This window comes from Mustela erminea, chromosome 4 (assembly GCF_009829155.1).
Source record: "Mustela erminea isolate mMusErm1 chromosome 4, mMusErm1.Pri, whole genome shotgun sequence".
NCBI lineage: Eukaryota > Metazoa > Chordata > Mammalia > Carnivora > Mustelidae > Mustela > Mustela erminea.
In genome coordinates, this window is record NC_045617.1 from 12,805,415 (window position 1) to 12,828,502 (window position 23,088).

General features: G+C 38.2%; 1 protein-coding gene across 13 annotated transcripts in view; it reads left to right on the forward strand.

The window, feature by feature from the left end:
- The window catches only part of IPCEF1 (interaction protein for cytohesin exchange factors 1), a 191,968-nt gene that overhangs the window by 124,999 nt on the left and 43,881 nt on the right, over nucleotides 1–23,088 (forward strand). For 12 of the 13 annotated variants that reach the window (XM_032338664.1, XM_032338667.1, XM_032338665.1 and 9 more), the window contains 3 exons: nucleotides 15,020–15,093; nucleotides 16,599–16,670; nucleotides 22,137–22,195. In XM_032338664.1, coding sequence (XP_032194555.1) covers nucleotides 15,020–15,093; nucleotides 16,599–16,670; nucleotides 22,137–22,195 — 205 coding nt within the window. The remainder of the gene's footprint in view (nucleotides 1–15,019; nucleotides 15,094–16,598; nucleotides 16,671–22,136; nucleotides 22,196–23,088) is intronic. The other variant, XM_032338662.1, reaches the window with a different exon arrangement.

The following is a 23,088-nucleotide window of genomic DNA, read 5'->3' on the forward strand; positions in this document are numbered from 1 at the left end:
CTGGGATTAAGCAGTGCATTAGGCTCTCTGCTCAGCGGGGAGTCTGCTTCCCCCTCTCTCTCTGCCTGTCTCTCTGCCTACTTGTGATCTCTGTCTGTCAAATAAGTAAATAAAATCTTAAAAAAAATTTCAGGCACGTGGGAAAGATCTTTAAAGGGGACTTTGGTTTAATTTATTTATTGTCTCTGATGCTGTCTATTGTTGTGTGCTAACATTCATTTTCCTTCATAGGTCCCAGAATGGATTTCTAGAACAATGGTCTTACTTTAAAGCTTTAGGATCAGCTCAGTCTATACTTGGGGCAGGCTGTTTTTAATAACTTCTTGTTGCTCAACTCATATGACGTGGGAACAATGACTTGTGTTGGCAATATGATGCTCCTTAAAAATCTTTCCTAACTTTACATAATCAATTGTGAAACACCAAGACTGTGAAATCCTTTGTTTCTTTTGTCTTGTTCTCAGGAAACAGTGATATGATTGGGCACTGCCAGTTTGGAAAAGGATACCAGACTTAATGGTGTAGGTTGGGTTGTAGGAGAGGACCATCCCCTTAGCTCACAGCACTGGCTGGTATGCCCATTCAGGGTATGCGGCACTGTCCCTCCTCACAGGACTTCTGCATACATCTCCACACCTTCTCTCTGTTTTACTTGCTCTGTTTTTGATACAATCCATCTTCTTCCTTGTTGGAAATTTAAATTAATTTTGAAAGTGCTTAAAAATCCTATAGAATAATATGTGTTCATTTAGAAAAATTAGAAAATAAAAGTAAGCAAAATAAAAAAAGAGAGATAAGGAGGCAAACAGAAAGAAATAAATGAATTAAGATAGTTTATTCACTTAAATGAATCACAGACTTACCACTTTCAGGTGATCACTTAAACATTTTGGTGTATATGTTTCCAATATTTTTCTAAGTTTTCCATATTTTTCTAAGTTTTCCAAAAATAAAATGACACTGTGTATAATATTGTAATGATTTTCTCGCTAATCAATTTATTATCAATATATGTTCATGTCAGCATATATATATATATCCACATCACTTCCAATAGCTGTAATACATATAGTTATACAGTAGTTAATTTACCAATTCGTAAGTTTTAAAATCAGAAATGCCTCTTATTCTAAAACTTCTTAAAATAGCCATCAGGTGATGGGATACATAAGCACACATATACTAACTTAAAAATAAAGTGGATCCATATTTTTAACTTACATGTATATGTATGTTTATATAGCTTTTAGTATGTATGTAAATATTATTATCTATATAAATATATTGATATGTGTATGTGTATATGACTCTTAAATTCCTTTAAGCAAGCAGCAGAAAGGTAGATTTCACCACATGGTGTAAGTCAAAACATCACCTGGCTTTTAGTCTTGCAGTTTCTTACAAAGTGGGGTACTCCTAGGTCAGTGATGTTACTCTCTATGGATCCATTTTCTTACAAGTACTCTTTGACCAAGCACAATATCTTTACATAATTCAGAGCAACTTTTAGAAGATGAAAGGCACTAGAAAAGACATAAAAAAATCAAAAGAATATGCAAAGAAAGACAATTTTATATATGCTTAGGTGAAATGTGTTTGCATGATACCATGATTTAGGGTTGTAAAAGAATTGGGCTAGGGTTTTTAGACACTGGAAATGGTTTCTTCTGTCAAGAATGGCCTATCTTGTGCTGGAGATTCTAAAAAATGTTTTACTAACTCTGTGTAAAAGTTGATTTTGAGCTATAAAACAGAGGCATGATCTAGAAGGCCCTGGGGGATTTTTCAGCTCACTGGAGGAAGAATTCAGGTAATACATGATTTTGTGGTGAGGCTTGTATGCATTTCCCAAGCAATAGCATGACACATGGCCCATGGGATGAGCTGAACTTTTGGTTACAGCTGAGGATTTTCCTGAGAAGTCATTATTTGCAGATTTATCGTCCCTATGGAGCAAGCTTTTTTAAGGGCCAAGGACCCAGCTGCTTCTACAGAATAGCTTACTGATGAGCTCATCTGTCATTGTGCTGCTGTGTTTGGTCCCCCTTAGAGCACATTTCAGGAACATTTCAAAAGGAAACTATGCAGTGGAAATTTAAAAAAAGAATTGACTATATATTTTTAAAGATTTTATTTATTTATTTGAGAGAGAGAGCAGGAGCAAGGGAGAGGGGCAGAGAGAGAAGCAGACTCCCTGCTGAGCAGGGAGCCCAGCCTGGGGCTCAATCCCAGGACCCTGAGATCATGACCTAGCCAAAGGCAGAGACTTAACTGACTGAGCCACCCAGACACCCCTAAAATACTGAACATTTTTAAAAGGAGTCAGAATTTAGGAGAACATGTCTGAAACAACGTCTTCAAAAAAGGCATAGGAAATAACATGCTATTGTCAATGATGTCCGTGGATGCGGAGTCAGGAGGACAGGTTCTACCCTGATGCTGTAGCTAGTTAATAACACTTGAAGCAAACCGCCTGTTCTCTCTGCGCCTTTTTCCTTTTCTGGCTCTTCCCTGCGAAAGAGACAGTGCTCATTAACAACATGTTAACCATGATTCTCATACTTTTAGTCTAATGAAGATTATCATGGTAAATGCATTTCCGTTACTGAAAAATAACAAGTTTTGCAGTAGTATCTTTAAAAAAAGGTTTTAAATTTATTTCTTGTTTTTGAAGACTTGTAGTGAAATACACATAACAGGAAATTTCTCATTAAACACTTCCATGGACGTAGTTCACTGGCAAGGAGTATATTCACATTCATGTACAACTGTCTCCAGAACTCTCTTCGTCTTACAAAACTAAAACTCTGTATTCAGGAAACAGTAATTCCCCTTCTCTCCTTGCCTCCATCCCTTACAAGCACCATTCTACTTTCTCTGTGCCTTTGACTACTCCAGTATCTTGGAGTACTGGAGTAGGCAAATGAGTGGAATCACACAGTGTTTGCCCTCCTGTGACTGGTTTATTTCACTCAGCGTAATTAATGTCTGCAAGGCTCTGCATGTTGTGGCTTGGCTCAGATTTTCCTTTCTTTCTAAGGCTGGAATTCCATTGTATGTGCATACCACATTTTGTTTATCCATTCGTGTCTGTTGATGGACACTTTGGGTTGGGTCCACCTTTCAGCTGCTATAGACATTAGTGTACAATTATCTGTTTGAAACCTTGCTTTCAGTTTTTTTTTTTTTTTTTTTTTTGGTTATGTTCCCAGGAGTGGGATTGCTGGATCATAGGGTAGTTCTATCTTTAATTTTTTAAGGAACTGACACACTGTTTGCTATAGAGGCTGCACTATTTTACATTCTTCTCCAGTACTGTACAAGGGTTCCCATTTCTCTACAACCTCAATAGCAATTGTCATTTTCTGTTATTTATATTTTTTGGTTTTAATTTTTTTTACTTTTTAAAGATTTACTTATGTATTTGAGGGAGAGCATGTGAGGGGGAAGGGCAGAGGGAGAAGGACAGAAGAGAATCTCAAGCAGACTCTGCACTGAGTGTGGAGTCGGATCTCACAACCCTGAGATCATGACCTGAACCAAAATCAAGAGTCGGATGCTTAGCTGAGTCACCCAGGTGCTCCCTGTTTTACCTTTTTTATAATTTTTTATAGTAACCATTCTTTTAAAAAATTACTTTTTATTGTGTCAAATATTATCTCATTGTAGTTTTTTTTTTAAAGATTTTATTTATTTATTTGACAGAGACCACAAGTAGGCAGAGAGGCAGGCAGAGAGAGAGGGGGAAGCAGGCTCCCTGCTGAGCAGAGAGCCCGATGCGGGACTCGATCCCAGGACCCTGAGACCATGACCTGAGCCGAAGGGAGAGGCTTTAACCCACTGAGCCACCCAGGTGCCCCCTCATTGTAGTTTTGATTTGCATTTCCCTAGTGATTATTAACCTTGACCATCTTTTCATATTCTTTTTGGCCATGTGTACATCCTGTTTGGAGAAATCTCTTTTCCCATTTTTCCTCCGTTCTTTTTTTCTTCTTTCCTTCTTCCTTTCCTCTCTTCCTCTCTTTCTCTCTCTCTCTCTCTCTTTCTTTCTAAGACACCAGTCTTGTGTAGGTGGAAATTATTTCTAGGGTTTTAAGCCTTCTGAAAAGTGAGAGATGATGTGGACAGAGCCAGATCATGAAGGGCCTGTGTGCTCAGCATTTTATATTACAGAGAACAATAATACAAGACTCTTTTATATGGTAAAGTTTCCATCTTAAATGTTTTTCAAATGATATTGCAGAAGGCAATGACTATCTTCACCAGTCAGACTACCAGAAAGTTCACTAGTAACTTAGTTTCTTTTAAACTATGATTCCATAAAAAGAAAATGGAAGAATATAGTAAGAATGTTAACTAGGAGAGCTGATTCACAAATCACAGGAGAATGCCAGTCACTTCTTGTTCACCACTGAAATGTGACCTAATACTATAGTGAGGTAGTCTTGGCCTTGGGTGGTACTTAGGAAGAAATAATGAAGAGGGATTATGGCGCCAAGAGTTGGGCTGTTCATGAGTAGGAACCATGAGTAGAAACACTTCTACGAGAGAAATGGCATCCTGTTTTAGATTCCCCAGAAGCAGGCCCTGAGATGGGGGTTTGGGTACATGTAGTATATTTGGGAAGTAACATTAGAAATACTTGGAAAGGGAATGGGGAAGTGGGACAGGGTGGAAAGTTAGCTGGTAAAACTCTCCTTTGTGGGCAAATTATGACCAGGGAACTGAAGTCCAGTTCTGCTGGGGAACTCTGAGAGACTTTAGAAAACATGCATCTCCAAGTTTTCCCCCACAAGGGCCCCCACAGGGGGCCGGGAGCTGGGGATATTTAAACACCGAGTCCCATCAGTCATAGCTGGACGGCTCATCATGAGGCTAGTGCTTCCCGCGCAGTCATGAACGTCTGGTCAACCTGGCTTGGCGGTAAGGAGAGGGGCATGTGGCTGGCTTTCCCACAGCATCTGCTACCAGCGGTCTGTGGTCTGCTTCCTTCCGAGGACTGTCTCTTCTCTTCAGAGCATCTCCTCTTCAGACCCATCACGATGATTGCCCGCAAAGCTTCAGTCCACTTCTATAATTCAGGCTGGGAATGTGTGGGTTCTGTAGGAAATCGGGCCTTTCAGTTTCTTAATTAAACACATCTACCTAATGTTTTCTCTGTGGAATATCTACTTCTAGGCATTTGTAAGAAGAGTCTCTTTGGATCAGAATCTCCTTATATTCATAGGATAATGTTAGATAAACTGAAATGCAATAATATTTTAACAAAAACATAACCTAGGTAATGTATGAAGGATATAATGAAGCTGCTAGCATTATGGCTGTCCAAAGAATTTAAAATATTTTTTAAAGGATATTTATTTATTTATTTATAGAACGAGTGGGGGCAGGAGCAGAGGGAGAGGGAGACAGAGAATCCCAAGCAGACTCTGTGCTGTGGGGCTTGACGCAGGGCTGAATTCCAGGACCCTGAGATCATGACCTGAGCTAAAATCACAAGTCACATGTTTAACCAACTGAGCCACCCAGAAGCCCCTAAAATATTTTTTACAGTGGTTAATCTGATGCAAAGAAGACAAGGGAGAGCTAAGACATAGAGATAGTTATTCAGAGGGTCAGCTGACAATGGACAGAATAAAAACTTATTTTACTTCATCTTTTTCTTTCTGGATTATTCTTTATCCTTTCTTTCTATTCGTTTTCCCCATTCTTATCATTGATGCCTGGGAATTAATGGCAATAGAATCTTAAATTTCTTTTATCACTCTGCCTCCTTCTTAACTCTAGTTGGCCTCTACCTGGCTGTATCTGCTTTCTCGCTGTGTGGCCCTGACCCAAGAGATCACATGCTCTAATTAAGATCAGATCGTCAGTGGCTTTCCTTGAAATATTCCAATTCTAAATCTGGGATTCTTCTTCGTGTGTTTGTTGACTGTAGATTCTCTTCTATTTTTAGCTCCTGCTTGAGACTGTTCTATCTCCTATTTAGAATTAGTTAACTGATTTCTGGGTTCTGGTCTGGGTACCGTTTCTTTAACAATAACCCCATAACTTTCCCATTTATGATGCTCACCTAGTTTGGTGGCGAGATTAAAAACCGATCAGTTTCATAAATTCTGGCGTCCAGCTGTGGTCATTTCCCTCAGCTGGCTATGACGGTACTACCTCAAGGGCATTGGGGGGAATCAGTAAATGTGAGCTCTTATTGGATATTTTTCAAGTTTGTCATGTTTCTTAACGGGATTTCAGGCTTCGTCACTGTCAGGCCTGCTTACCATATCTAGAAGAGAGGAAGACAATACAAAGGCAAACATTTTTTCTTGCTTCCCTTGCAGTGCTTGTCCCAGCCCGGTGCTAATAAGCTCAGCTCTCCGGCTGTAGGTCCAGGTAACAGTTCAGAACGTGCATGCATTTCCTTTTGTGAAAGGAAGAGGGAGATAAGCTGCTTATCAGAACAGAGCAGCGTGGTGGCCTCTAACACAGGCAGAGAATGAGGGAGCCTTTGGGTGCTGTGCAGTTCTTTTGTGTGTGTGTGGGGGGAATGTTGGAAGAAACTACTTAAAACTATCTAAAAAAATAGCAGTGTCTCTACTGAATGTCCTCAGCCTATTTCCACCAACTATGTATCGTCAAAATTCTGGGCTCTTTAGGTTTCTTGGAGTAGTTATTAAAATTTGGGGCGGGGGCAACATCACCATGTTTAGATTCAGTTAGGTTCATTTGTTTTTTAGGACTTGCTTCATTTAAAAAAATTTTTTTTTCAAAAAATAGAAATCACCTGCCTAATTCCAAAGTCAAAACCATGCAACAAATTACAAGCAGATAAGTCTTGCTCTCCTTCCTATTTCTCTACCCTCTTTTCTCCCTCCTTTTGTGTTTGCATTTCCTGAATGGTTTCCTTCTACAAATACAAGCATGCATATATGCAGAGGCATATCCTATCTCTTTTTGTACATAAAATACATATATACATATATATGTACAAATATATATGAATATACCTATTCATTGCCTATGGATGTCACATTGTATTCAACAGTCTCCTGATGATACACATTTGGATTCTTTTGTTATTGCAAAGAACATTATCATGCACATGTTACTACACATATTTATTTAGGACAGATCCTGGAAGTTGTATTTCTGGGTCGGAGGGTAATGCTGTTTTGCCAGTTACTGACCAGTGTCCTTCCATTGGGCTATGTTCTGCTTCACCACCAGCCGTGTATGAGAATGACTGCTCCTCTGTAGAACTAGAGCTTTCATAATTGACTGTAGGTCCTCTTTTCTTTTCCTCCACATTGGTTTGCATTTTAGAGACTATAATCCAGATTTCTATAGTGGTCATCAGTCTGTGTGTACCCTGAGAGTTAGGAACAACTGTTCAGGATAACATGAGAAAGTATGGCTCCCCTTAGCGTTTAGATTTTGCTTGTTTCCAACATGCTGGGGGTTTCAGGGTTGAACTGAGCAAACCATGGGTTTATGTGGAGAAAATGGAGTTTTGCAGCTTCTCCTGATTCTGATAGTCACTGGATAACCTCACTTACGTTTATTTTAAGTCATTACAAGAATATTAAACACATGTTCAAATGTAAACACAAAAATATCTTACAAAGAAACAGTTTTTTTCCTAAACTATTTTTTCCCCTTTGATTTAAAATTCTATTCATTTAAAGACCCACAATTTATTTAATATCAGGTTTTGGGCGGAAATGAGACACTAAAAATACATATAGATTCTAAGGTACCTTTTGATTTCAGATTTACTGCAGTGTAAAAAAACAGGTTTCTTAGAATCAGGGAACTATGATTCCATCGAGAATAGAGAGATAATTATACTTTTTATTTTTAACCGTGAAACATATAACAGTTTCCTATATCACACTTCCTTTGTTTCTGATTTGGTCTTCTTTAACCTACTTACTCTGGAATACATATATATATATACATATATATCACCCTTATTTTTCTAGGTCTATCCTTCTACCTTTCTGATATCCGTAGATACTTGTGAGGTCATTTTGTCTATTTTGAAAAGTATTTTTAATGTGAAAGAGTCAAACATTATCGATGACAATGGATATTGATGTTTGCATTTAAATATTAAAATTTGATGTCCCATTTCAATTAATTTTCAAAAATATGTCCAAAGTGTGGCAAATTCTATATAAAATATCTTTGTCTCTAAAATTCCTATAGTCCAAAACTGAAGCCATAATTTAGCTTAAGTTATAGAATATGGGAAATAGTAAACCAATTTTGCCTAAAGTTTGAACTAATCGTATTGAGTCACCAATGGAAACATCTGAGACCTCATATTTGCCTTCTTTCAAGTTTTACTGATACCCAAAGAGAAGGGAGTTCACTATGGTTTTCTATTCCCCAAACTTTCCTTGCATCTTGTATTTTTAGAAACAGTTTCATTGAAAGATATGTGACAGATCATAAGATTCGCCCTATTAAAATTTACAATTTAATAGTTTTTGGTAAATTTACTGAGTGATGAAGCTATCATAATGAATCAGTTTTAAATAATTTTCATGACATCAATAAAACCCTTCATGCCCATTTACAGTTAATTTTCATTTCCAACCGTGACTCCAGTCAAGCCCACTATGTGCCTTCTCTCTACATTCACATAAAGGAATCCTACAGTAATATGTGGTTTCTTATTTCTGGCTTTCAGTCAGCATCATGTTTTCAAGGTTCATCCATCTTTTACCAAGCGTTGATAGCTCACTAGACAATATTCCATTGTATGAGTAGACCACACTATTTACCCGTTGATGGATATTTAAATTGTTTCCAGTTTTGGGTTATTATGAGTAATGCTGTTACAAATATTTGTATGCACATCTTTGTGTGGGCATAAGCTTTCGTTTCTCTCGTGTTGGTACCTGGGAGTGGAATTGCAGGGTTGTATGGTAATAATATGTTTATGTTTTTTAGAAATTGCCAGTTTTGCAAAGTGGCTTCTGCATCTCGATTTAGCACTTTCTTTATTGTCAGAGGAAAAAGACAATGTTCCTGTCATTCATTCATGCATAAAACTCCTTTTTTTGCTTCACATGTATTGAGCACCTACACTGTCCCAAGTACTAATGATATAACAATAGCTGACAAAATCATTTCCTTCAAAGAGCTCACAGTGTATTGGAAAAACAGAGAAATAGTCAGATAACTCAATACAGGAAGAGAAGTATAGAAGCATAGCCTGCCTCTGGGCACAAAGAGGAGGACATTTATTTTAGGCTTAGAGGAACAGGGGTAAGTTTTGGAGAAGGTCACACTTAAGTTGATTTGTGGAGTTATATCTAGGGGAGTAAATTTGGAAGGGTATTATAAGTCTCAGAGCACAAGGACAACCTGTCCTGCTTATAGTCAGAACCCTTTTACTCTGACCACTTTATCTTTTTTCCATAGCAATTACGGACCACCATGGGCTGTGTAATTTATGTTGATAAATGTGTTTATATGTCGAGCTATTGTCTCTTTTCCCCTCAAAGGTAGAGATCTCTTGTCTGTTTTATCTACTGATAGACCTCACATATCTGACAGAGTGTGTGTTAGAAATAGGGTGCATAATAAATATTTGTTGAATAAATGAATGTGTAACTAACAGTTTTGATAAAAAAATGTACTTGATGTTGCCTAATACAGCAGCTAAAGATGGGATCCCACTGAGATCAAATCAAAGTTGCTGGCAGAGGTGGATGGACTCATATGTGAGGAAGAGTATCTCTGAGATTGTTGACTGTCATACCAGACATGGAATAGTATTGTCTCACTTCAGAATTTAAGATAGACTTGGTAAGACAAGGTTTGCACGATGGCCAACGGATGAAAGGATGGTTGGTTACATCTGGCAAGAAAACAAGATTTTTTTGAAGAAATTATTTATTTATTTGAGAGAGAGAGAGAGAGAGAGAGAGACAGAAGAACACAAGAATGGGAGGAGGACAGAGGGACAGGAAGAGAGAGAATCCCAGCAGATTCCCAGCTGATCATGGAGCCTGAGGTGAGGTTTGCTGTCATGATCCTCAGATCATGACTTGAGATGAAATCAAGTGCTGGACATTTAACTGACCAAGTCACCCAAGCACCCCCAAAGAACAAGATTTTTTTTTTTTAAGATTTTATTTATTTATTTGACAGAGAGAGATCACAAGTAGGCAGAGAGGCAGACAAAGAGAGAGGGGAGGAAGCAGGCTCCCTGCCAAGCAGAGAGCCCAATGCGGGACTCGATCCCAGGACCCTGAGATCATGACCTGAGCCGAAGGCAGAGGCTTAACCCACTGAGCCACCCAGGCGCCCCAAAGAACAATATTTTTATTACATTAGGATACAGAGGGTAAATTTCAAGTACTGATGCAGAACTTTCAAGTAACTTTTCAGAAAGTTAGGAATTATTGAGGAGGAAGGATACATTTGAGAAAAGTTATTTTGGTTAGTATAACAAGGAATGAGGGACGTGAGGGGGTAGGAGGAGAAGAAGGAGGAGGAAGAGGAGAAAACTGTCATTCCTTTAGGATTTTCCCAATGTGATTGTCATTTTTAAGGCATTTTTGCAAGTCAAATAAGCAAAGGCAAATTTGACACAGTTATCTGTGATTTTGAATACAGCTTGAATGTCTTTAGTACAATGAAAAGATGCCTTTCTTAATGAAGGAAAGGATTACTGAGGAAAAACCGAGGAATCTTTTACTCAAATTCATTTTGGTTCCTAGTTGAAGGACTCTCAGCCATTTCAATTGTACAGAAAAAAAAAAAACCACCCTGATGGAGATTTTTAATTTATTTATATTTCAGTTTTTGTTGATTAATTTTATATTGTCATCTAAGATGGGCTTTTTGTTCTGAAAATAAATTGTCTACAGAATGATAATGCCATCAATTTGGTGTCAATTTTAATTCAGCTCAAATGGGAGTATATTTTTTTTCTTTGTTTGAAATTTTTGTGTATTTTTGGTTGAGTGAGGGGGGGAGATGACAGTGTGTGATTACACAAGCCTGGATCACGAAGGGTCTTCCTGCTCTGCTGAGGCACTCAGACGTGGTCCAAGGGCCACTGGGAACTGTGCGGGATTTTAATGAGAGAAGTGACATGAAGTGTGTTCAAGGAGTCACGATTTGCTGCGACTGTGATTTGGACATCATATTGGAGGGAAGGACAAAATTAGAGGAAGGTTGAAAATGGCTTGCCAGACTTCACAGTAAGGGAGGTGAGAATCAGTGGTAAGCTGGGAGGTGCTAGGTGGTGCATGGAAGGAATCCTGGGACAGAGGCACGGGTAATACATCTCCGCGATGACTTGTATGTGCGCTGAGAAGGGGATGGAAGAGTGAAAGATGTCTGCCACATTTCCTTTTTTGACAACAGGATTGAAAGTGATATCATTCAATGAAGTAGAGAGCATAGGAAAAAGAGGAGCAGGTGTTTTGTGGAATAAAATAGTAAGTTTGGTGTTGGATGTGTGACTCTTGGGGAGTGTCTTCCTTTGTACAGCTATGACAAAATATCTTCACCTGGTGGCTTGAACAATCGCCATTGATTCCTCATAGATTGGAAGGCTGAGAAGTCTAAGTCAAGGTGCTGACAGACTCTGTGTTTGGTGAGGGCCTTCTTTCTATTGCAGATGGCTGAGTTTTTTTTACTGTAACATTACAAGGTGGAGAAAGAGAGGTGGAGGACTCCGGTCTTTTCCTTTTTTTATAAGGGCAATGATCTGATTATGGGGGATTCACCTGCACGACTTTATATAAAACTAGTTACTTCCCAAATGCCCCACCTCCAAATACCATCACACTGGGGCTTAGGGCTTCAGAATAGGAATTTGAGGTCAGCAAATACAAATATTCAGTCTGTAGGAGGGAACCTATGGAATTCTCATGTGAAGAGGCACGCCAGACAGTTGGATCTCTGGGACAGGAGCTCCGGATTAAATCCCAGTTTGAGGTATTGATTTTGAATATGTGTGTAACTGTGGTGATACATGCAGCCATGATGATGCATATGGTCCCTGACAGAAAGCACTGGAATGAGAAGAGATTAGGTTTGTGTTTGGAAGTCTGGGGAACACCGACATTTAAGAAAAAGGCAAGAGAAGAGGACTTCGTGAAAGCAAGCAAGGAGTAGTTGGAGGAGAAAGGGATCAACAGGGATATGTCAGAAAGGCAAGAAATGAGGTATGTCTAGACCTAGACCTTGAGTTTTACTGTCAGTTACTAGAGTTCAGTTAAGTGAGGACCAAAAAAGGTTGATGGGACTTAACAACATGAAGCTCATTGGGGTTCATGTAACTATAGCTTCTGTGGAACAGTGGTAATAGCAGTGAATGAGGGGAGGAAATAGAAGCAAATAGTGGATCTAAGTTGTTTTCTTTCTAACAAAATTATAGAAATGTACATAAAAATGGTTCAGCCTAACATAGGTTATGTTTTTTAATTGAGGTGAAATTCTTATAAGACTATATATATATATATATATATATATATATATTTTTTTTTTTTTTTAAAGAGAGGGTGGAGGGAGGGACAGAGAAGAGAGAGAGAATCTTTTTTTTTTTTAAAAAAGATTTTATTTATTTATTTGACAGATAGAGATCACAAGTAGGCAGAGAGGCAGGGAGAGAGAGAGAGAGAGAGAGAGAGGAGGAAGCAGGCTCCCTGCTGAGCAGAAAGCCCCATGCAGGGCTGGGAGCCTGGGATCATGACCTGAGCGGAAGGCAGAGGTTTTAACCCACTGAGCCACCCAGGCGCCCTGAGAGAGATAATCCACGCCCGGCACAGAGCCTGACTCAGGGCTTGATCTCACAACCCTGAGATCATGACCTGAGCTGAAATCAAGAGTCAGGCATTCAACTGACTGAGCCACCTAGGTGCCCCAAGACTATCCATTTTTTAAAGTGAACAATCCAGTAGCATTTGGTACACTCACCATGTTGTGCAACCACCACCTCTGTCTAGTTCTGAACATTTTCAACCCACCAAAAGGAAAACTCATACCCATTCAGCAGTTTCTCCCTGTTCCCCCTTTCCCCACCCCTTGGAAACCACTCGTCTGTGTTTTGTCTCTGGATTTACCTATTCTGGAGAGTTCACATAAGTGGAATCTATAAGGTGTGGTGTTTTGTGTGTGGTTTCTTTCACGTTGCGTAATGCTATTGAGGTTCAATTACCCTGTACCATGTATCAGTGCGTCATTTGGTTTTATGGCTGAATCTTCCATTGTGTGGATGTACTACAATTTGTTTATCTATTCCCCTGTTGATGGGACTGTTTCTATCTTTTGCTTATTGTGAGTAATGTTTCTGTGGACATGCATAGTCATATATTTATTTGGGTACCTGCTTTTACTTCTTCTGGGTGTATATCTAGGAGTAGAATTGCCAGAGCCTAACAGTTTTTCAAAACTATACTTTTATAAATGCTGATAAGAACCCACAGGAAGCATTGTGTGTTATAGAAAAAAGTTGATTTACACAGTCTATGTTCTTTAAGTACTTTATATTCTTTTTTAGATAAGATCGGCGAAATGATGAGTAACCTATTTGTCAACAAATAGTTGAGTTGAATGAAAAAAAAATATATATAATTTTTTAAGAAGGAAGTTCCCTTTAGAATTGAGTTTTGAGTCTCATACAAAGAAAGTATTTCAAATGGAGAGTTTGGATAGATTACCTCATATAGGAGAGGGAAGATGGAACAGGCATAAGTTTGAATGTTTCAGTTTAATTTTTCTGAAGAAAGAGTAGGACTTGCACTCTGGTTGGGGATAAGGGAAAGAATTGCAGAATAATTAAGTGAAGTAAGAGGACCCATGACACTAAGCTAATAGCTAGCAGGTGTCTAAAATTAAGATTATATTTTTTTAAAAAGATTTTATTTATTTGTCGGAGAGAGAGAACACAAGCAAGGGGAGCAGCAGGCAGAGGGAGAGGGAGAAACTGGCTCTTCTTTGAGCAAAGAGCCAGATGCGGAACTCAATTCCAGGTCCTCGAGATCATGACCTGAGCGGAAGACAGATGCTTAAATGACTGAGCCACTCCCAAGATTATATTTTCAAAATCAATTTTCTTCTCATCTCCAATTAGCCCCTGATTGATTTATGGTTAATCTTGTGGACTGTATTTCTCTGCTCAGAGACACCAGTATAGATGGGAGAAGATTTGGGTTCTATCTGTGATAAGCAATCCAATCTTCTTGTGGTTCAGCTGTATTTTATCCATAAAGATTAATAAATTCTCAGAGAGGTAGAATGATAATTACATTTCCTATAGAATTTTTGTTTGAAGGAACATTCATGTGATGTCCAAAAGGGTCCTCTTTTTTTTTTTCTGCATTCTTTCCTTTGTAGAAAGGCCTCCTAGGAATTGATTACAGAACTGAGACTTTCCAAGATATGGCTCTGTAGTTTAATCCCTGCAGAACTACCTACAGATTTGGAAGAAGAACTATTGATTGTTGAGTATCCATTAAGCGTTTTATTTATTTGAGCTCATTTAAGCCTTCTAACAACCAGTAAGTTGGTAGATATGACATGAACCTTGATTTGTTAACTCCAAAATCTAGCTTCTGTCTACCATATGCTAGGATGCTAATCACATTCTACCTTCTGTGATTGTAGCTTCCTGGAGTATGAGAACTGGCTTATTGGAGATGAGGATGATGCTGAGGATACCTACTAACTCAGCAGGGAGTGGAGCTCTGATGGGTTAGCGATGGTATTTTCCAGGGAGGCAGAAGGGGGGGGGGCTCTGTTTTAGGCATGCCTTACCTTGGCCATCACTAAGCTGTGTCATGTTACTTCTCATGGAACGATTCTGGATGACTTACCAGGAGAATATTAATTTCTTTCATAAAATCTGTATCTGGATAACTCCAGTGCTGACCCAGGGACGTATCTTTTGATTCTATTTCATTTCATTATACAATCTCTATTCAATGTATATCATCTCTATACACTTACTGCTAGGATTGACTCATTTATTCATATCTGTTGTATGTATTTTTCTCAGGCAGAGAAGGCTGATGGATTTGTCAACCTGCCAGACTTCACTGTGGAGAGAGCATCTGAATGCAAGAAAAAGCAGTAAGTTGTCTATCGTTTTCCACAAAACCCTGAGCCAGAATAACATCCCGTCATAATTTTAGTTTCTTGAGTGACGTGGTGATTTGGAAGTTAGTGGAGATAACACCCAAACGTCCGAGATTCTTGAATTTTATGAGCTGGCATCCTAAACAACAGTGGAAGCTTTTAACCTCTTGTTTTCTGGAATTTCATTTTGTGGAACAGATGGATCTTAAAACCCCATGGAGCCTTGGCACGGCATGTTTTTAACAACCGTGTCTGAGATGGAACGAAAAACAAGCTCCCATCCAGGATTGGCTAGGAGATCAGATGTCAAGATATTTTGCTGGTGAAGAGAGTGACTCGTTCAATAGGACTTTCCAGAGCTACACTTATACTAGCAAGACCTGTTTCTTCTTTTTAGTTCATAACACTGTCATCCTGGAAATAGCATTCTCTGAGTTATCTTAGACTTTGGGATTATATCCTGATACAATTTAAGTCCAAAAGATTTGAGAACATACAGGAACCAAAAAAAGATACCAGTTTCTGGTCCTTGAGAAGGGAACAGCCCAGAGAGTCTGAACTTGCCTAGAACTCACAGAACTGCTCTAGATCAGCCAACTGTATTCCCATTCACTCATTCTGGCCATGATGGCATCCAGTCACATTTGGCAAATGTGCCCTCTTACTCTTTTTCTTGTGGTTCTTTTTCTACCTTTGACTTTTTTTCCTGTTTTATCAGAAAGGCATTTATTTTCCTACTGACCTGTTTTACCAGTAGTGGCAACAGACTAGATTTTTCTAAGAAAACGAATAAAATGGCATTAGCTTTAAGTCTCTGCCCCTCTAGTGTTGCTGCACATATCTAGAGATACATAAGATTGTGTTACTTTTTGTGGTTTTGACCAAACTGGTTATTTACCAAAATGCTGACCTGTATTGCAGGACTTCTGATCTAATGATATAGGGGAAACACTTCGTTGTTTGCTAATGTTCAGTGTTTTATAGTTTTCTTAAAAGAAAATAAATATAAATATATTTTTTCCTTTACTCATAGAGGGCGGCTTAGATAAAGTTTTGTCACAGTGTGCAAGTTCTATATTTGGTTATGTTCCTACACATAGCATTCTTGTATGTATTTGATTGAATTTGAGTAAATATTTTGCTTTATTGATCTGAGCATTTAAGGGACACCTCTGAGATTGTAAATTTTAATTTATTGTCTCTTTCTAGCAAAGCAGTGAGCAAATGAAAATACAAGCATATGCCCATATGTTTAAAATAGAAACTTTCAACTAGCCAAGACTCAGTCCTATTCTGGATGCCTCAACATGATGAATTAATTCTCTGCTCTCTACATGAAATAGAGATTAGGCAATGGATATTTAATGTAACTAAATTATTTTTTGTAAATCTACAGAGAAAGCAGATGAAGTATCGCACTTACATTTGATTTATTTTAAACCCATTGACAACTACATTAATTTCTAATTCTTAATGTGCTGTGTTTTTCCCCCTGCAAGTGCTTTTAAGATCAGCCATCCACAGATCAAGACCTTTTATTTTGCGGCTGAGAATGCACAGGAAATGAGTGTGTAAGTAGAGAAAATTGCTAAATCTAATCTTTTCGGGAACAGATTACTTTGGTCAGGTGTTTGAGTTTTAAGCATATTTTCATCCTATTTCTTGTTTTATTTATTTCCTTGCTTTAAGGATCAACCTCCTTAGCACTTAAAGTGCTCTTTCTTGCTTTCTTCTCCACCATTTGGAAGCATTTTGGGGAACTACATATATCAAAATGTCTATTTTAGGGAGAAGTAGTAAGATTCTTCTGAGGGAACTACGACGCTGAGGAGGAAAGGACAGAAGTCATTGTAAGAAAATGTTACAGTGAGAATCAGCATCACAGGGAGAAAAGCCTGAAAGTACTGTGACCAATCTCACAGCTTTTAGAATTCTGTGTGAAAAAAATATATAAAATTTCTTATGTGCTGTGTAATTACCATGATGATCCCTGTGTTTATCACTAATCCATGTTCTGTCCTAAAAAATTTTGCAAAACGTCCTTTGTTCAGAGTACATCTAACATAAAGTTTTATATCCCTAACTCCATTTCCTGTTTTTATTTTTTTCTTTCCTGTTTAAAGAAGTGGAATAAATGCATACCTGCCCCACTCCATCCCCTGCTGGTTTAGATTATAGTGTGACCACAATGGCTGTTAATTGAATGAGGCCATATATACACGTGGCACTTGAGGCATCAGAGGGCCTTCTACTTAACTGAGGCCTTATTCTCAGATTCCTCAGTGTTCCTCATTACTTTCACATAACTAATAAAAATGTGTCTGTGGAATACCTACTAGGGTGCCCCACTGTAGCAGAACTTGGCAATAGAATGAAAAATACATACATAATTCATTCAGAGAGCTTATGGTTTAATCTCTTTTGTTTAGTTATACATAATGATTTCCATATCAGTCTTCTCTATTTAATTTCTCTTTATCCTCTTGCTCTAGAAACCTAAAGAAAAAGGCTCCTTTTCAATAAACATGTGTAAGCTGCACACACACACAAACACACACACACACACACCCTTCTCACAGGACAGCCCTCAGCAGCCTCATCTAGCTGGAAACATTCTCAACCTCTTGCCTAAGCACCCGCCACAACCTTCAGATGAGGGCAGAACGGCTCTCTACAGACCGTTGGGAAACCCCATGTTAAATGACAAGACAAGGAATGGTCAAACTGGGTCTTCCAAACAAGACTTTTATTTACTTAAATGAAGAGAGAAGTTGTGTCTACTCTCCTTCTGATGTTAGCTTTCTCCCCTTGGCTTTCTCAAGAGTCTGAGAAAAAGAGCAGATGTCCCCAAAGAAGACAAAAGACGTCACTAATTTCTTTATTTCTCTCTTTATTTGTATTGGTAACTGAATCCCATTGAATAGCCGGCGGTAGGTATTTTGATGGTGTGTGAAAGGCTTAATGGCTTACCCAGAAGTACTTGGAGCCCTGTCATAGTGAGGGTCCGAATTACTGCTTCGTCCCCAGTGGTCCTTCCTGGCGTGCTGGGGTGTTGTAATCGGCATCAAGGTCAATCCCTTTGGGCCTCCAGTTAACTTCTCTCTTCTCCCACAAGATGATGCAGATGACATTTAAAGATTTGTTCTGAGGGGCACCTGAAGAGCTCCCTTTCCTACTGAGGTGGCCAGTTTAAGACAGTAAATAAAGTGCCTGGGTGTTTCTTGGTGAGATACAGAGAATCTGAGGAAGGAGGGAGTGGCCTGTGGAGAGATGCCTCCTGTTTTAGAAGTTTGCTTCCTTGGGAAACTGCATTTTTGGGTGGTGACATTTCTCTCAGGGACAATGTAGGGAAAGGTAATTACGTTTAATAGAACTGCTGTGTGTTCTGCAGGGACCCTCAATTTACAAGTACAGGGGTAAGTAATTAAGGGTAATGGAAGAGTTGCTTTCTAAACAAAGACTGGTTGGTAGCTGCCTTTCTCAGACGGTGGGAAGAACCTTCCTGTTTTGTATATCAATTTCTTAACACTTGGGCTCCTCCAACACATCGAGTTAATATACAACAAACTCCCAGGAAACATCTGTCATCTTCTTTTATGTAAATATAAGTTTTTTTTGTGCATCCATCTATTTAAGCAAGAATAGATATTTTTCTACTATCTCAATTTTTTTTTAAAGAAGTTCTTAGCCAAAAGGTCCTTTAAGCCAGTGGATTCCGGAAAGGAAAGAGTCAAACAAGATTCTAAACAATCATGTTTTCCACAGCAAGTAACTAGTGGTGGCTATTAAAAGAATATGAGAGTTAGGTAAGGGCTGGGAAGAATGATTTCTTTATTGCCCATACTCTTTCATTTTGTAATATTTCTGTATTTCTGTATTCTGGAAGGAACTTAGAAATGTCTTTTTGTTTGTTTGTTTCAGGCATTCTCACCTCAAAAGTATTTTTTGTCTTGGTATGTTAAAAAAGTTGGTCTGTTTTATTTTTAGGTGCTTTTTTGTGGGGGAAGGGTCTGTATACAGTCATGAAACCAGACATAAACTAAGAATAGTTTATCTTGGTATTTTAAAAGTGAACCACCAAATTCACTGTGTTTTGCCTGATCAATTTTTGAAACTGTACATTAAAATGTTTCTTCTAGTTAAATGACACACAAAACATATTCTTGTAAAAAATCTTATAATACATTAGTATGTAAAATGAAAACCTTTCCATACCTCCAACTTCACCCTCCAGTTCAATTTCTCTCTTCAGGATTAACTTTTTTTTTAAAAAAAAAGATTTTATTTATTTATTTGAGAAATTGAGACAAAGAGAGAGAAAGCACAAGCAGGGGGAGAGGCAGAGAGAAAGGGAGAAGCAGACTCCCCACTGAGCAGGGAGACAGCCCTGCTCTATTTCAGGACCCTGGGATCATGACCTGAGACAAAGGCAGATGCTTAACCATCTGACCCGCCCAGGCACTCCAGGATTAACTACTTTTAACAGTACGACTGACATACATCCTTCCTGATACTTTACTTTGCATACCAACTCACGCACACATGCAAATACATAGTTTTAAAAGTACATTGAATTAGGCCAGTCATATCGTTCTGTACTTGCTTTTTTTACTTACTAGTATGTTAGGATTTTTCCGGACCATCAGAAGACTTTCTATCCCAGTTTTTTTATTAGCTTCATAATAACATTTGTTGTACTGAAGAAATTAGTGCTATAGTTTATCCATTTTCCTGTTGATGGATGATTATATCATCTCAGTGCTTTTTCTTTTGCCGTTGCAAGTCTTGTTCGATTAACATCCTTCCACATTTATTTGTCATTTGTAGGATAGACATTTATAATTAGGGGGTGGATATTTAAATTTTGATTAGTATCATCAAATTGCCTGCTTAAAACTGGAGATACCAATTTTGATGTTCATCTGAACAAAGGATGAGAATATTTTCTCCTAAATTCTAGAAATCAGTGGTTTTTTTAAAGTTTTGCCCAACTAGTGGTGAATATTTTCCTGTGCTTGTATGTGCATTTCTCAAAGTACTATGGAGGCTGGTAATTTTTTTCTGTTTTTTTACTACTATTTGTATCTTTTTCTGTGATTTCCCTTTTTTGTTTTGTTTTGTTTTGGTTTTTTTGTTTGTTTTTGTTTTGGTTAGTTGTTTATTATTCTATCAGGTCTTGATGAACAATTTCTTGTTCCTATGGTGGGGCCTGGGCTCATGTGTTAGTCTGGTTTTACGTGGCTATTAAAGAGCTCATAGTGGGGCGCCTGGGTGGCTCAGTGGGTTAAAGCCTCTGCCTTCGGCTCAGGTCATGATCCCAGGGTCCTGGGATCGAGCCCCACATCAGGGTCTCTGTTCAGCGGGGAGCCTGCTTCCTCCTCTGTCTCTGCCTGCCTCTGCCTGCTTGTGATCTCTGTCTGTCAAATAAATAAATAAAAATCTAAGAAAAACCCCCCAAAACAAAACAAAAAAACCCCTCATAGTTGTCAGATGCTGAAAGGGCTTCTAAAAATGCCTTTTAAAAAAGATATTGTTTGTTTATTATGCAATTGTTGTAATTCTATGGTTGGTCTAAACATTTCCAGAAACGACATGCAAGTTTGTGGTATTGAAACCTAAAACCACTTATTTATTTAGAGAAAGTGTGAAAACAGGGGAACGGCAGAGGGCAAGGGACAGAGAGAGAGAGGAGCAGACCCTCACTGAGCACAGAGCCCCATGCAGGGCTCAATCCTATGACCTTGAAGATCATGACCTGAGCAGAAATCAAGAGTAGAATGCTCAGTGGATTGAGCCACATAGGCACACCTGAGGGGATTCTTAAATGAGGCTGAAGCTCGTGGATCTTCTTGCAGAAAGCCCTATTTGTTTTTAAAAATGAAATTTATGTATTTCCTTTTACTAAAAAATAAATATGGCAAGACCATGGCAAGACCATGGCAAGACCATTGAGGGTTGGCGAAGGATGTCTAATTTGTTGATGATTGAAGACTTGGGAATATGCGATAATTTTGCAGTGGTAGAGGAGCAGTGTGCTGGCTAATTCACAAGGCAGTACAGGACTAGAAGAAATGGAAAGCGTAAGTGAGTCAATAAGTACATAGCACTCTTCTTATTTTATTGGTATTGGTTGACTTAGGCTGCTCCCGAATGTACTGGTTTCTCAAAAAAAGAAAAATGAACACACACTATGGAATACTTTTTAAAAATATAAAAAACTTGAAAGAAGTGGAAAATAAATGAGAGTATTACCACCCCAAAACAATATTTTCTCTTTAAATAGAAGGTTATATAGCTAGGAACATATGAAATAGATGCATTTTGTGTCTTTTACAAATTTGTGTCATAAAATATGTTCCTGACTAACCCCTTAAGAAGGAACTCCAATGGCCTGAGGTCATGAGCCAAGTTTGAGTTCCTTAAGGTTTGTTTAGTTTTTTGTTTTTGTTTTTGTTATTGATGTTTAGCTGAAAATCGTTGCCAATAAAAAGGTAAATTGGTAAGATAAGGGCATTGTCATTTTTTACCTAAGAAAACTCTTCAAGGAATTAAAATTTTCTGTAGCTTAGGAATACCTGCCAAACTCTGAGATCTTTTACTGATTAATATAAAAATCCTACCTTAAAAATTACATTTTAAGAATTATAGAGATGGGACTTTAATGGTCAGATTACTAAATTCAGTGATAGAGTTTTATGGTTGCTAAAAATTTGAAATGCACAACAACAAAAGATATATTTGTTCATATATTTAGAATATTTAATGTAGTTGCCCACCTTAGCAAGCTGGATAATGGACCACCTTGTTTCCTGTCTTAGAAACAAAATCCCGAGTAAGGAAAATACTGTGAAACAAATGGTTTTAGGTTTCGATACCACAAACTCATGCCATTTCTGGAAATGTTTAGTCTGACTCTAGAATTATGATAACTGCATTATAAAGTCTGATACAAGACCTTCCTTCAGGGTCTAGAAGGAAGGTGGATAGGAGATGACCCATCTCTTTGGCTAAGCATTTATTTTCTATTTGAATTTTAGGTGGTTAAACAAGCTTGGGTTCGCTGTAGTCCATCATGAATCTGTTACGAAGGATGAAGGTATGTTCTATATTAAATTTCTGAAAACTTAGCAAGAATATTAGGATGAGATGGATGGAAATACAATGTCAAGTTCTATGCTTGGTCTTGTCCTAATGAAACATACTTTGGCATTTAAAATTATCTGAAAATATGTAGAAGCAGACATATTCACACAGACTCACTGACATGGAATAGAGCTTCCCATGCTGGCTAAGAATGCTTTTTACACTTCACCCACACATTAGCAGCTGTAGGCTTCACTGACATCTCAAACAACTGCCAGTGCAAATGTTTTATTGCCCCACTCACTGAATTCTTACTCAGAGACATGATCTCGTCATGATCTAGACAGATAACTTTCATCCCACTATTTCCTCTCTGATATTTTAATATTTCCACCAGGTGTATGCTGAGGCTAATTACTCTATGTCTGTGCTAGGAAACTGAATGTCAGATTAGGACACAGGCCATATTTTTAGCTCAGTCTGTAGTTCTCTGGGTTCAAAGCTGCAGGAGTCAAAATCTTCTTAATGATGCAATTACTCCTGAATATTGAGAAGAAGGAGGCTTTTGGTGCCAGGGTCACAAAGTTAATACTATTTATGCAGTGCTCAGGCCATATAAAACTTGGGAATTGGAAGGTGGGGTGTTATATCTTTGGATAGCAAAAATTATAAAAGCTGAATTTGAGAAATGGAAAAGTGGTAATGTGATTTAAAAGAATAAAGAACTACAGTGCAAGAGTGTGAAATCAGTGTCCTGACCATCTCCTCGGTCCTTTTTACCACAACATCAATACCCATTGTATATTTGAAATGCGGTTATAGAGTGTGAGGAAAAACATCATTGCACAAAAACCTTCTCCCTATCCTGGTATTTAAGGCTTTCTGTGATATGGCCTCAAGCAAACT